Source organism: Nuphar pumila, chromosome 12 (assembly GCF_984573655.1).
Source record: "Nuphar pumila chromosome 12, dmNupPumi1.hap1.1, whole genome shotgun sequence".
In the NCBI taxonomy this organism is placed as follows: Eukaryota; Viridiplantae; Streptophyta; class Magnoliopsida; order Nymphaeales; family Nymphaeaceae; genus Nuphar; species Nuphar pumila.
The window spans coordinates 95,293,508-95,310,146 of NC_143260.1; the positions used below are offsets into that span (position 1 = coordinate 95,293,508).

The 16,639-nt window shown below is 37.4% G+C and overlaps 1 protein-coding gene across 2 annotated transcripts in view; it reads left to right on the forward strand.

Annotated features, from left to right (window-relative positions):
* The window catches only part of LOC149821225 (phototropin-1A-like), a 93,825-nt gene that overhangs the window by 52,060 nt on the left and 25,126 nt on the right, over positions 1–16,639 (forward strand). For both annotated transcript variants that reach the window (XM_089983126.1, XM_089983125.1), the window contains 2 exons: positions 6,815–6,918; positions 7,218–7,267. In XM_089983126.1, coding sequence (XP_089839252.1) covers positions 6,815–6,918; positions 7,218–7,267 — 154 coding nt within the window. The remainder of the gene's footprint in view (positions 1–6,814; positions 6,919–7,217; positions 7,268–16,639) is intronic.

The following is a 16,639-nucleotide window of genomic DNA, read 5'->3' on the forward strand; positions in this document are numbered from 1 at the left end:
AGTGATACATGCATCAATACAATCGACTACTCTGAACAATTGACCGCTCTTGGGGTCAGTAGCCATAATATAGGCACATTCATGTATATCGGCAATATGCATCGTATCACTTCACATGGTAAAACAAAACACAAGATCACCCATTCATCCAATAAGGTTCCATGAACCATGAACATATTATCGCATACTTCCAACATTTCTTATCACGTGGCATATCAATCACATCACACAGAAACATATAATACTACGCATCGTGTTATTGCCACAAGGAACATTGCAATCCTCAAATAGGACCTCAAAGCATGCATAAACGACACATGAGAACACGCAGATATGGCAATCCAACTGATTCTATAGGGGAAGAGTAACTAACTCTATCCGACAGCCAAACAAAACAACTGAATAAGACAAGCACTCATAACAATGCTCGCGATACATACAATTACCATCAAATGGATCCGTCCATCAGCAAGTAATTAAATTAATCGTAAGGCATAAACCATTGCATCGCAAGCCATTCATAAGCTATACATGATAAGCAATCATACGGCAACAGTTATATCACAATATGTAAGCAGCTTATAAGACAAACGGCCACAACAATCCTAGTTTCCACCAGTTCGTAGATTACGAGCTGTATGCAATCACATCAATCATAAGAGATGCAAGCCAACAAGTACTATGTTATAATAAGCACCAAGCAGTTCGACCAAGGGGTAAAACCAGCAATTAACCAGTGTGAACAAACTTTATGTTTCGATATTACTGGTCTGCGGGTACGCGCAGGCAAAACGTAGAAACAACTGAGACTAGTTCGGGCGTCTGTTATTTTATGTATTTTCAATAATCCGAATAGCTAGTTGAGTCCGCTCCTAAAGGGACAACTTTAGCCGAGAGAGGATTCCCCAAAGGCAGGTAAGCAGTACCACAAATGCATCCAACTTCTGTTGAAGTGTTGAGCTAACTATTGTAGCCCTTTTTCTCTAACTCCAATGACTGGGGAGGCCGGATTATTGCCCGTGGGGTAGTTGTTAACAACCTGTCCATTGGAGTTTTGTACCGCTTTGTCCTCTCCCTTGACAGACAATAAGAAGCGAATGAGTGCGTTAGGGGTTGCTTAACTAACGACCCATTCTATGCTGTGGTCTTTAAACCACTCGAGCATCTTGCTTGTGAAGGCGAATGTGAGGCCATTTTAATTGATTAAAGAATTGTGCATTTAGCATTGTTCGAGGTCGCACGATCGTCTCATCCGATCATCGCAGTACTAGCGTGTAGTGCACAACTATAAGTACTCTAGGATGAAAGGGGTATAGCTCCTCAATATGAGCCTCATCAGAAGTGTTTCACAAAGATCTAATGCTTCTCAAACTATGCTTTGACATTCTTTGTCTTTTGAAACAGCCAGCAGCTTGTGCCAACATTTGGCATGTAATTATCTCGAATCTCATCCGCTATCGGGGTATCCACATGCCTCGCATGACTCGATACCGGCCTCGATAGAAGGGATACGAGTTTGTCAACAGAACCAGCCAATCACCTCCTTCCAAATGCTTCGATTTGGGCAGTCTTTGATGCTTTTGCGCAGCTCTCTAAAATATCAAGTCGACTCTGCAGGACTGCGTACACGAAGAGCCAGGATCCTTGCGAGGTATCCCTCTCCTTAGACGAGGATGTATCGCTCGCTCCCGAATGACTCTTGTCGCAAGAGGGAGAGTGGTAGATGTCTCTTGTATCCTCCACGAGGATGCCTTAAAAGCGTATGCAATGAGCGAGAACCTAAGCATCATCTGCAATAGCAAGGCAGTAACAACACATATACAAAAGCAAGAGCCTGGGCGCAAAGCGCGACGACAAAGTAAAGACTGTGAGCAGGAGTGCAACGGAAAACCTTTGCGCAATGCGCGATGACAAAGTAAAGACTGTAAGCAGGAGTGCAACGCAAAACCTTTGCGCAATACGCGACGACAAAGTAAAGATTGTAACCCGAATAACTAGTTGAGTCCGCTCCAAAGGGGATGACTTTAGCCGAGAGAGGATTTCCCAGAGGCTGAAAAGCAATGCCACGGATTTATCCAACTTCTGCAGAAGTGTTGAGCTAACTAATGTAGCCCCTTTCTCCTTAACTCCAATGACTTGGGAGGCCAGATCATTGCTCGTGGGGTGGTTGTTAACAACCTGTCTATTGAAGTTTTGTACCACTCTGTCCTCTCCCTTGACAGAACAACCAGAAACGAATGGGTGCGTTAGGGGTTGCTTAACTAACGACCCATCCTATGTTGTGGTCTTTAAATCACTCGAGCATCTTGCCTGCGAAGGCGAATGTGAGACCATTTATGTGATTACAGCATTGTGCATTTAGCACTGTTCGAGGTCGCACAACCGTCTCATCCGATCATCGCAGTACTAGACGTGTCGTGCACGACTACAACTACTCAATGATGAAGGGGGTATAGCTCCTCAATAGAAGCCTCAGCAAGAGTGTTTCACAAAGATGTAAAGTTTATCAACTTTACTTTATCTTTTGAAACAAAAGTACCTTGTGCCAACATTATGAATGTGATTATCTCGAATCTCATCCGCTATCGGGGTATCTACATGTCTTCCATGACTCGATACCAGCCTCGATAGACGTGATACATGTTTCTCAACAGAACACCCGCTAAGAAGTTTGCTCGAACCCCCAATTCGGGATCACGCGAGATATACCAAAAAGGCAAGCAGAACCAACCAATCACATCCTTCCAAATGCTTCGATTTGGAGCAGTCTTTGATGCTTTTGCGCAACTCCCTAAAATCTCAAGTCGACTCTGCAGGACTGCGCACACGAAGAGCCAGGATCCTTGCGAGGTATCCCTCTCCTTAGACGAAGGTGTATCACCAGCTCCCGACTGAACTCTTGTCGTAAGAGGGAGTGATAGATGTCTCTTGCATCCTTCACGAGGATGCCTCAAACGCGTATGCAATAAGCGAGAACCTGAGCGTATCTGCAATAGCAAGGTAGTAACAACACATGCAAAAGCAAGAGCCTAGGCGCAAAACGCAATGACAAGGTAAAGACGGTAAGCAGAAGTGCAACGCAAAACCTTTGCGCAACGGGCAAAGTAAAGACCGAGCAGGAGTGCAATGCAATACCTTTACGCAATGCACGACGGCAAGATAAAGACTGAGCAAGAGTGCAACGCAAAATCTCGGCGCGATGCACGACGACAAGTAAAGACTCGACAAAAAGTAAAGGACAAGAATCACAAAATCGAGTCCTTGAGTTATATGCATACTCGTATAAATATATATGATATATATATATTTATTTAATGATCATTTTTAGTTAATTGGACTTAATTCAATTGTCCAAGTCTTCTGTGCAATCTTCCCCTACCTTGAGAGGTTATGGTCCTCGTATGCTAGTGTGGGTAGGCACGAGCTCGAGTCACGAAGGGCGAGCAGGATCCACCATTCAACCTGCGATGCTTAGAACTTTAGTATGCTAAACCATAAAGAAAACAACAGGAGGTGGGTCCGACAAGACCCGATGCGAAGCAAAACAAGGGACTTCGCTCCCTGCAAACAAGCTGCGGAGGCAGAGGCCAGGGGCACGAGCCCTGCTTAGCACGGCAGGAACAGAGGAGGAGAGCCCTGACTTTCTGCCAACGAATAGAGGCAGGGAGGCCTGCTCCCTGCCAGCCAAAGCAGCAGAGGGTCAGCCCCTGCCAAAACCGAGAAGACAGGCAGGGAGCAGCCGCCCCCTATTTGTAGAAGACTCAGGCGGCTAGGGCCCAGCCCCTGCCGACCTGCCAGAGGACGAGGGGGGCCTCGCCCTCCCCGACCGAAACGAGGAGTCAGGGAGGGGTTGTGCCCCTCCCCTGTCAAAAGGGAAGGGCAGGGAAGGTGTCACCCTCCCTCACCCAAATCAAGCAACAGGAGAGCAGGGGGGTCTTTACCCCCTGTCGGGAAACATAGGGGTGGGGTGGGGAGCCCCCCTATTGGAACAACAAACGAAGGCAGGGGGCGACAAAGGCATCACCCCTACCTTCCGACCAGAAAGGAAGGTGGCGACAGAGGGGCGTCGCCTCTGCCAGTCCGCTGGAAAAGAAGGTGTCAACAAGGACATAGCCCTGTCAGCCGGTCAAAAGAAGAAAAAGAGAAGGGAAGGGGGGGGGTTGCGCCCCTTCCTTGACCTCACCGAGCGGAGGGTGCCGAAAGGCTGGTGCCCTCCGATCGGCCAGCAAGAGAGAGCAGGGAGGGAGGTCGCGGCCCTCCCTGTCAAACGAGAAGAGAGAGAATAGGGAGGGGGTCGGGCCCCTTCCCTATCGAATGGAAAAACAAAGGGAAGGGGTTACGCCCCTTCTCGGATATCAGCGAGCAAAGGGTAAAGGGCACAACCCCTCCCTGGTGACTGAGAGGAGAAGAAAAAAGAGGACAAAAGAAGAAGAGAAGAAAAAGGGGAGCATACCTGAAGGTCGCCGGCGGCAGCGACGGCGGAGTGAGAGAGTGCAGAGACGGTGAGGGGTAGGTCGTCGACGTCGGTGGCGGTGCTCGGCAACGCAGAGAGAGATGGGAGCCGGAAGAGATGAGAGAGTCGGGGTGGAAGGGGGTTTCGAGAACCTCCCCTCCTTCGGCCTCGTCTTTTAAAAGGGGAACAGAGGCGGTGCCTCAATTGGGTCCGGGTCCGGATCCGACCCGACCCGACCCAAAGAGATTTTTTTTCAGGATATTACAGAAAGAGCCCATATCGAGGAGGGGAGCCTCAAAGGAGGAGGAGCGTAGAGGGGAGGAACAAGGGGGGGGGGAATTATGCCCTAAGCCCCCTTTTTGTTTTTGTTTGTTTTACTTTTTTAATATAAAAAAAATGACAAAATGGACTAAGTCAATGCCCTAACCCCCCTTTTTGTTTTTTTTTTACTTTTTTAATACTAAAAAAGGTCATAAATGGACTCGATCATTGTTGACCGAGTCCATTTTTGGACACATAATCTCGGGTGTGAGTTGACTGCACTTGAGATGTGTTAACTGCACCAAATGCGGTGAGACTGGTGTCCTGCCACACACACACCCGCAGGGTGCGTTAGGCAACCATGTGACTTGCATTTAGAGGGTTAAAATACTTGGACTCTCTGAAGGTAATTCTCACCAATAACGACCATTGCAATATGGAGTTATACATAGATTTCTATTAGGCCAGATCTTTAGATGATAAGAGGTCCACCTCCAAGTATTGTGCCTTTGTAGGAGTTAATCTTGTCTCTTTAAGGAGAAAGATGCAAAATATGGTCTTTTATTCAAGCACAAAATCCAGCTATGACTCTAGGTGCGTGAGGGGATATGGTCAATATCTATTTTAAGTGAGATGGGTTTTGAGGTTGCTCCATCTGTGATACTTTATTGTGATAATAACTCTGCCATACACATTGCTGCTCATTTAATGCATCTTGAATGAACAAACCACATTGGTGTAGATTGTCATTTCATTCAGGAGAAAATTGATAATGAGATGTTGAAGATTCTACATGCGAGGACTCAAGACAAACTAGGTGATATCTTTAGAAAGGCAATCGACAAGGCAAGACACATGGAGCTGGTGAGCAAGTTGCATATGACGGATGTATTTGCCCCAACTTGAAGGGAAAATTGAAAGAAGGAATTACTGTCCACCTTTAGTTGACTTTTCCATGTGTATTTGATCGTTGTTGTTTTTGTAGATGTAACTAAAATGCTACATCCTGAAGGGGCATAATTTTCTTTTTTGCCTATCTATTGACAACTTACTAAAAGAACAAGGTGGTCGTGGGTATTGAACTGACCATTTCTTCCTCGACTTCCTCTCTCTCTCTCTCTCTCTATTGTGCTAAAGGATGTAGAAACCCGCATCTTGAAGACTTACTTTTCATATACAATGGCATATTTTCTGTTTTATTGATCAAGCTGGTCTGGTTTTCTATGTTATTTAAGTAGTAGGTTGTATTTGTTAGAATTCAATGTTAGAGTGCTAATGAAGAAAAAAAATTTAAAGTGTTGTTTGAGATTGTTTGATCATGTTGTGTGATGACCTATTACAACACTAGTAAAAAAGGTTGACATGATGCAAGTAAGAGGTTCTAAAAATTGTGGAGGATCAATGAAGACCTGGATCGACATTGTATAAGAGGAGATACAAAAGAATATGGGGTGGCCAAAGTTTTAGCTCTAGATAGGAACGGAGAAACAAGTCTTGAAAGGCTGATGGCATGTAATTGGCATAAGGCTTGGTAATGATAATGATGACTTTTATAAACTTATTTTAATTAGGTTAAGTATTCATATACATCTGATATCTTTATAATCCTTTTGTTTTTCTGTGATTAAAGCTTGTTTCAAAAAAGAAACATTTCAAACTATCTTGATAAATAAAAAAAGTTTCTAAACTGAAAATATCACATTAATATCATGAATATTTTCCAAGGATTTCAGTTATTATTTTTTATAAATTTTCAATTATTATTAAATTAAGAAACCTCAAGTATGAAAACCACTTATTTTTTAATTCTCCAAGGAGCATCTTTGCTGATATTATCACAAAACTGATAGCATGCACACAACGTTCATTAATCTGAAAATTTTGTTTTTATTTTGACATATGAAGTTCTTTCCCTCTTCTCTTGTATTTTTATGATTTCTTTGTGCATTGCTTTTATTCATAGGTGTAGAATTTTAGCTTTATATGTTTAAGTTACATCGTTCTTTGGAATATGTTGCATTTGATTATACATTTGGTGTTTACCTCCAACTATGAAGCCTCGTAACCTATAACATTCGTTTCTCTTCACTTGCTTTGCAGACTAAGACTCACGTTTGTCTTATAACTGATTACTGCTCTGGCGGAGAGCTGTTTATGCTATTGGATCAACAACCTATGAAGGTTCTCAAGGAAGATGCTGCAAGGTAAAATGGTTACTTAAATCCATCTTAACTTTGATTGTTTCATAAGTAAATATGTTGCCTGAGCTTTGTCATTGCAGCAGAGTACTGATGACTATATGAATCTGGATTTAAATGATAAAATGAGCTTTAATCTAATTCGCTATAAGACAAATCTGTACATAACAAATCTTCTTGGAGCATATTGAAGGACTTATGCTCCTACACTTTTAAAAAATGACTGGGTACAACATGCATTATTTTCAAACTTTCTATCTGGCATAATTGCTGAATGAAACTGATATTTAGGGCCATACCTGCAGATTTTATGCTGCTGAAGTTGTTGTTGCATTGGAGTACCTTCATTGTCAAGGTAAGAAGTTAAGAGCAGCCTGAAGAATCATAATAATCACTTTCATAACTTGATTTCATTAAACAAGTTGGGTTGTCAGGTTGATATTTAGTTTCATTTGTAGATTTTTTTTTTCTATGTTCACATTCACTGCTTGTTGCCAGCTTAAAGGCTGTGAAAGTTTCTACATAGTTCTACCATTTTTTATTTTACTCAGTCATTCATCTCTTAAAACAAATAAACCTTGCATATATTTTCATGGCCTTTCAAAATGATTTTATATATATATATATAGGGAAATGGAAACCTATAAAATGGGCACGGTGCTAAATGAAACAAGCTAATGGATTTTCAGTGTTTTTTTCAAAATTTTGACCCCATAGATGTGTTCAGCATGGTTGATTGACTAGAAATAGACACTTGGATCATGCATTTTGGATGGAAAAAATGGTATTTGGAGCCTTGAAAATTTATGAAAATTGTTGGCCACTGATTTTTGAAACCTTAGAAAAACCTATCCATGCATCGGAATCAAACACTTCAAGAAGTGATTTATATGAAACCAAGCATATAGATCACATATTTATGATCAGAATTTCGAAAAAGCACTGGAAATCCAATATCATGTTTCATTTATCACCTTTCCCATCTTATAGGTTTCCATTTCCCTATATATATCTATATATATATATCTATATATATATATATATAGGAAAACCTGTAAGAGTGGACGACCTTAATGCTTGATGCGCGTCGAACACATGTCCAGCGTTAATCCGCGACAATTAGCGGTGGTCACAACCGCCGCTACATGTCTGGGGGGAAAAACGATAATTAGTGGTGGTCACGACTGCCGCTAATTCTTGTTTTCACTTAAAAAAAATACATCTGCTGCTGATCCGCACGAGAAGTGTCAAAAGCATGGTAATGCCATTCATACACAGTCATCTACATTGTACTCTATTGTGTTTTTATGGCCATGTTCCATGTGGACGTTCGATGTCCTATGTCTCATTCATCCACATGCATCCAATGGTCATCGCTACATCTTATCTGCTATTGAGTATTTCACCAAGTGGGTGGAATCTGTCTCATTAGCCAGGGTAGAAGGTCAGCATGTAGCCTTTTGGTGGTTGGATGTATGCAAACAAGAATGTGTACCAGCATAAGATATCATGGTACGACACCACCATATATTTTCCCCATTGATAAATCTAACCATATAGATGGGATTAGCATGGTTTATCTAGTATATTAGAAGGTTTTATCATGTTTAAGACACCATACGATTTTATTTTTGAGACGGTGAAAATCAACGGCTCACAATTCATGAAAATAAGGGTGGTTTACAATTGGTATAAAATATCATACTTGAATCAACTTTAACACATGAAAATAATAAATAGAATGTGCTAAACATGATCCAATGGTTAGATTTTGCTTTTGGGGCTTAGATCTATCTAAATCAAGTGTACCACCATAAGCAATGGTGGTACAATACTACAATAGAAGCTCTCTCTCTCTCTCTCTCTATATATATATATATATATATATGCAAACACGAGTGTGTACCACCGTATGGTATCATGGTACAGAACCACCATATATAAATATATATATATATATTCTGCAGTAATATTTTTCTAAGTACCTTTGAGGAAATTTAGTGGCATAGAACATACTCCTAGCCATCCTTTATGTAAAATAAATTAAAATTCCCCAACTACACCTAGAATTTAATCTGCACCTTGCATACATTCTCAAGAAGCCTTTCAAGATGAAAAATAGTCTAAAGACATTTCGGAGTGCAGGAAAAAGATGACCTCACCTTTCTTGTAGATGGTGTCAAAGAGAGTTGCTTGTTGACCTTCTTTTATAGATAGAAGAAACCATGAATTGAAACAAGACCAAGCTGTATGAATTTCAGTTTCAAAGATGTAGCAAAGTAAACCTACGTTCTTCATTTTAAATGTTTCATGTAGGAATAGTTTCAACTCTGTTATAAGACTAACTGAACTTTTCGTATGTACCATGTGATCCATCACAGAATTTCGATGACTATGCATGTCTCTAGAATAAATAAAGAGTTATCTACAGTTACCTTTACAAAGCCATACTCTTTTATTGCATTGTTGTCACATCCTTGAGGCTTGTTTAAAACCCACAAATTGATCTTTTAACTTACAAACTCTTTGGGATTGACTTGATGCATAGAATCTTGGTGGTTCTTTCATGTAAAACTGTTTTTCCAAAACTCCATGAAAGAAGGCATTCTTTACATTTAGTTTGCTTAAAAACTAGTAATCTACCAATGATAAATAAAGTATAATCCTCACACTCACTATTTTGACAACATAGTTGAAAATCTCTTCATAATTCAATCCATATTATTGAGAATATTTAGGGCGTCAATGGGTTGACACTGTCACCAGCCTCAAGAGGGTCCGGAGTCTGGACCCTGCTTTGCTTTCAGTTGCTAGTATCGAGTTCAGATCTGGATATGGATCAAACTACGCTTGAGAAAATCTTAATTCTTTATACCTTTTACTTGAAACATTGGATTTGGTTCAGATTCAGGTGACCTATTTCACAGAGCCCAAACTTAGATTCAGTTGGATTCGAGGTTCACCCATGGGGAGCTGCACACTAGAGGTTTGCCCAGGGGGAGCCGCTGAGCAGAATTGAAGTTTGCGTATGTAAGGTGTACTGGTGTAGCCAAGGTAAGTCAAATGGTTTGTTGGGGGTGGTGGTGGGAGGGACTCCAAAAAAACCTCTTATAATTATTCTTTTAAGAAAACTTGGTCAAGTTTGGACTCATTGTCCAAGTCCAAAATTGTGCCAAAAAAGGCGGGTGTAGGTTGACCACATCCAACATGTGTTGACTTGCATCCTGTCATGTTGGATGCCACATCACACCCTTGCTGCACTACATTGGCACAAGTGTGTTGTGTGAGGAAGGAGATATATTATATATAGGTCGGACATCTCAAGCCAGCCCGATTTGCAACCTGTTAGGACCTGAGAGACCTGATAAAATTTATGGCCGATGAAAGCCCAATCTGATAATTATTGGGTCGGGCTAGGCCTGAAATTACTCGGGCTTGAGATTGAAGAGACTGCCCAAGACCAGCCTGAAATTGAACTCATGGGTCGTGTAAAAAAAGAAGGATGCCCCCTATTTATACTTTTTGGACGGGTTCTTTCCCACTTGATGTGGGACTAATCCACCTTAACTTTTATGACAAGAAAACCTTATCATGTTCCTTCTTGGCATTTATATGAGAGAGAGCACTAAATAGGAATACTTCTATAAAAAGAAAAGCTTTGCCTTTCTCATACACCATGCATGAACAAAGCCTCATGGTAGGAATAATCTCATATTGATGAGGTGAAGAGGGTTAGGAGCTCTCCATTAATTACAAAGGCAAGAACCTTTCCATTTCCCCCCTCATACATGGAGGGCTATGTTACCTTGACACTTCTAGAGGGCCAACGTGTCAATGTCCAACCCTTGAATATTTGGACACCAACACCGACATTCCTAAACACTTCATAGATGCTTCATTTTTCAACATAAAAGTGTCTAAGAAAAAATGGACACTCGGGATCGCGTGTCTAACACTTTTGAATGTCTTAGGGATGAAATGCCGATGTCGAACATTTTGTGTCAACCTTGTTTAACCCCTATTTTCTCCATGTATTTTATTGGGTCCTAACTCCACTAGAATGTCGGTATGCCTTTTTACGGTACATATGGTGTTCTCTCTCTTTGTTACTATAGTCTAGTCTCACTCAGTCCCATTAGAATTAACTCTTCTCTTTTACAATTTTGATGAATTTATGGTGCCACATACAGGAGAGAGAGAACAAAAAATGTCTCGCTTTTTTTTTAAATAATTCTTTTACTTTTTTACTTAATTAATTTTCTCTATTTCTCTCCCCACATATATATATATATATATATATATATATATATATCGTTGTCACCAATATCGCCTATATTTTGAATATATCGTGATATTATCAGCAATTTCAAGCTTGCTGATAATGTCGGGAATATATCATGATATTTTTAAAATATTGACAAATAAAAAATATTGCAATTATATCGAGATATTATCGCGATATTTTTGAGTTTTTTTCTTTAAGTTTGCATTTCCTATTTTTTTGTTTCTTTTATATTTTAAAAACCTTTAGAACATGTTTCTTTATATTTTTGAAAATAAAAATAATACAAAACTTATTATTTTCTTAGGTTTTTTGTTGTTATTTATATTTTTTTCAAATTTTTAAACTCTCGAGATATTTTCGAGATTTATCAACTTTTGAAAATCTCTTAGAGAAATACCCATGCCGAGAAATTACCTTTAACGATACAAGTGACTATGATATATATGTAAGCAAATGAGTTCCTTCAAAGATGTTCACTAAATCACCAAAAGTATACACTCAAGAGAGTTCCACCAAAATACCAAAATGATTACTTAAAGAACCACAAAAGGGTTCAGTCACAAACACCCACTAAAGGGGAACAAGAGATAAAAAATAATATTTTATTTATCTCAACATATGTAAGAAGCATTACATATGACTATATATATAAATATATATACGTACATTTACATTTTTAGCACTCCTCCTCAAACTTACAGTTGGATAATCGAAAGTTTATCCAAGAGAAAGTGAAATCTAGAAGAAGTGAGAGGTTTGGTGAAGAAATATATTAATTGATATTCTGAAGTAACATAGGGAAGATCAATAGTGTCGTGTAAGAATTCCTCTCATATATAGTAACAATCCATCTCAATGTGTTTAGTTCATTCGTAGAAGGTCCGGTTGCTGGCAATGTAGATGAAACTTTTGTTGTCACAACACAATAATAATGCTCTTTTGCTCTAAACGCCCATGTCAGCCAACAATCTCTTTAGCTAGATTACCTCTATAGTGGTTGTAGCCATGACACAATATTCTTATTCAGTTGAAGAGAGAAACTTTTTGTTGCTTTTTGTACCTCCAAGAAATCAACGAGTCACCTAAAAACACACAAAAACCAATGGTTGAGTGTCGGTTATTTGGATCACCTCCATAGTCAACATCAATATAAGCAATTAAATATAAGGATGAAGAAGCAAACAAGAAAAATCCTCAAAAAATAGAAGTTTTGATATATCTAATAATACACAAAACTACTCTCATATGAATAGTGGTGGGAGTATATTGAAACTGGCTTGTTGTGTGAACTGCATGATCAATGTCAGGTCTCATAATTGAGAGATATGTCAGTGCCCCAATAAGTTGTTTGTATGATGTTAGATTCTGTGGTTTCTCATTATCAATCTTTATTTTGACATTGACAACTTTAGGAGTGTCAACCTTATCATCTGAGATACCAGACCTGACAACAATATTTAAAGCAAATTTAGATTGAGTCAGCAGATAACCTCTAGAAGAATAAGCAACTTCTATACTATTTTTTTTTAAAAAAAACTCCAAATCAATCATTTCAAAATATGTTTTTAAAAGCTTTTTAATGTGTTCAACTCCCTACTTATCACTTCCAGTTATGATTATATCATCCATGTAGAGAAGTATAATAATACCTATATCAGAAATCATAACAAATAAAACAATGTTTGTTAGACAAGATTGAAATCCAACATCAAACATAACTTGACTAAACCTATTATATCAAGCCTTTGAAGCTTGTTTAAGGCTATACATGGCTTTATCTAAATGAAGAGCCTTTCCTTTAGGAATAACTATGTTAGGTGGTGTTCCCATGTAAACTTCTTCAACCAAGTTTTCATTAAGAAGAACATTCTTAACATCCATTTGAGATATAGGTTATCTCTATTAAAAATATATATACATGCATTATATATATATTTGTTTTATCCAGAAATACTTGATAGGGGTATTTTGGTTTTTTCATATATAATATAAGTTGGTTTAACACAACTTATTTTTAGGTTTTCCTTTATTTTTAATTTTTTCTTTTATTTTATTTTCCCTTTTGGATCATTGGAGACCCCACAAAGGGAGTCGTTGGGGTCCCCAACTGTCATAAATATGACCGTTGGGCTCTCTCCCTTTTACTTTGTATATAAAGGGGTGAACCCTCTCACATTATGGTTGTAGAGTTCTCACACTCTCTTAATGAAATTGTTTCTTTTTAGCCTTTTGGCATTACCCCTTTGTGGGTTTATGAATTTGCACTTTATGTGCTTGTGATTTTCCCTTAGTGGGTTTGTGTATTTACACTTTATGTGCTTGTAATTTCTTGTCTATTATTGGACCTTCAAGTGTTATCACTTGTTATTTGTATTTTCGCCTATTTTCTCACATGGTATCAGAGCCCGGTTGTAATCAAGCTATTCTTTTGGTGCATCGGGAAATGTGTCATTCAAAATTTTTCGAAGGTGGTGAAGTATTCGTTACCTTTCCTTTCTTCTCTTCTCCTTGGATTTACTCGGTATGTATTTTACATTTTTTAAGTATTCCTTGTGTTATTTAGCTCATGCATTACGCATAAGAAAAACATTTATTTTCATTATCGTTATACGTATCTATATGTATAACTTATTTTCTTTATCGTTATATATATAATTATATATATATATATATATATTTCTGTCTTATTTTTTAAATTAAAAATAAAAACAAAATTTATGCTTTGAAATTTTTAAATGATATTGTAATCATCATTGAACTTGTTTTCTTATCATTTTTTGCTCATCTTAAGAAAACTAGATATATGTATCACGTTTGAATCTTAAAATTTTTCAAAACTTGCTTTAATATATATATATAATGTATTATTGACCTTATATGGTTCGTCAATTATGTTCATATCTTAAAATAATTTGATAATGATGTTGAATTTCACAAAGTATAGTCTTACTTGAACTTGTGTGTATAACAATAGTAATGACTTTAGGTGTTTTGAACTTATGATTATATTGTTGACCTCACGCCTTGCGTGTTCATTTTTAAAACCTTGACTCATTGTATACTTAAAATGTAAAATTATATATAATGACTTTAATGCTTTAAATTTATCACTTGCTTATATGCTTAAATTTGTTCGTAAGCATGTCTTTTGTATGAGATATGTGGCTTTAATTATTGCATATACATGAGTCTTCTTAGTCTCTTTATGAGAATGCACTTGGTTTTTTGTATGGTTCTTTTGGTATCTATGCATATGCTTTGGTTCTCTTTAATGGCATTGATTGTCTCATAATGGACTTGTGAGTTAAATCTAATTAGTCTTTTTCAAAATCATATATATTGTTTTTATCTTCTCTTTGAGAGTCATTGGATTCTTTGCATGTGACATGCCTTATTACACTTACTTCTTGATTGATGTATTCATGAACTATTTTTGAAGAATTTCTTATAATAAGTATGATTCTTATTTGCTTATTGAAAATTGTAAAAATTGTCATGAGACATATTGTAGGACATGATTGCACTACATTCATTCTGAGATTTCATCTTATTTATTGAAGTTTTTTTTACATCTGTTCCTTTTATGAACTAGATCAAGTTAGCTCCTTATATAACTTGCTTATGTTATCAATGCTTCTTAAGCATTTTGGTTATTACTAAAGATTTATTATTCCATTTTTGTGTTCTTCTATTTATACCCTTTTATGGGCTTTGTTTGAAGTGTCTTTAATAGACACTCTTTTGAGAGATTCAAGTGCTTTTATGGAAGACCACTATTTCATTACATGGTACAATGCTTATAATTACATAAGCATATGAGTCCAAGTTTTCCATCTACCATTATTAAATTTGATTTGAAACTTTGCTTTTCAAATCGGTATTTTGTTTGAAAAATGATTTTCATGAGTTTTTATTGCCTTCTTATGGCATCTGTGTTGTCCATCATAGACTTTTATATGATTCATCAATCTTCTTGGGCATGTTATTATTGAATCAGAGATGTTTGTTGGGGTGAGTTATGTGCACCTCATGTTATGTCATTTTAGATTGTCAACTTGTAGTTTGACTCTAACTGACAGTTATGTGCTCTGATTGTGAGTGTGTTGTATCACTCGTTTGTTCTTTGGCCATTGACTTTATTATGGATGCTTTTAATTATGTTTATCTGTGATGGCTATCTATTTTTTGAAACCATGGTGTTTCAAAATGTGGTTAAAATTGATATTGATTGCATTAATGTGTTTCTATTATAAGCCTTCTTACCTCGGTTGTCTTTTTCTTTTTATGCCTATTATCTAAGTGTCATTATATGTAGACAAGAGATGTTTATTTACACTTTCGTGTGTGATTTTTAGCCATTTGTTGGCTTTGTACTCTTGCTCTAGTCACTGATACACTTATTTTTAAGTGTCATTATATGTTTACAAGAGATGGTTATTCACATCTTTGTGTGAGACTTTTAGCTCATTGTTGACTTTGTACTCTTGTTCTAGTCGCTAATACACTTGATTTTGAGTGTCACTATATGTAGACAAGAGATATTTATTCATATTTTCGTCTGTGATTTCTAGCCCATTGTTGGCTTTGTGCTCTTGTTCTAGTCGCTGATACACTCGTTTCAAGTGTCATTAAATGTAAACAAGAGGTGTTTTTACACACCTTCGTGTGTATCTATGGCCCTTTAGTGACATGTTGTTTATGCTCTTGGTCTAGTCATTGATACACTTGATATTTAAGGTTTGGAGGACTAGGAGGTGATTGCTTGTGATGGTTAAACCGATGCACTAATTTACTCATTTAAATGTTTGAGAATTTTTAATCTTTCTCAAAAGTTATTTAAATGATTGATTAAAATAATTTCATGCATCTTGCATTGCATTGTTGAGATTTGCAAAAAATCACTTCTTGATATTTGTGAGAATGTAATTTTTTACAAATTGGTATTGATTTGCAAATTTCATTTCTCCTTCCTTATATAAGTCTTTTAAAATCTCTCTTTGAAACTTCTAAATCTTTTGTGAAAGATGTTTAGAGATAAAGACTTCAAGCATTTTCGCATAATCTTTATATTATGAGTCTTTTTGTATCCCCTTGAGGGTGTTGTAAGTATGTCCCTTACATAAACACTTGTGTATTGTTATGATAGGGACGATTGATTCATAACTAAAAAAACTGGATTTGTTATATTCATGCTTGTTATATGCATTTTTATTCTTTTATTGTCGTTTTATGTGCATTAAAAATGCTTTAAGTGCATGATGCATATATGGTTTCACATAATTGTATGCATGAAGTTAATTAGCTTTTTCTAAATCTTTTGTGATGTTTACTCTCTTTCAATAAAGAATTTTTTTCTATTCCTTTATGCATGTTTTCTCCTTTGTGGGCAATTTCTTGTGCCTTTGTGCACATATCTTTCTTTAAGATTATAGTGATTTTATC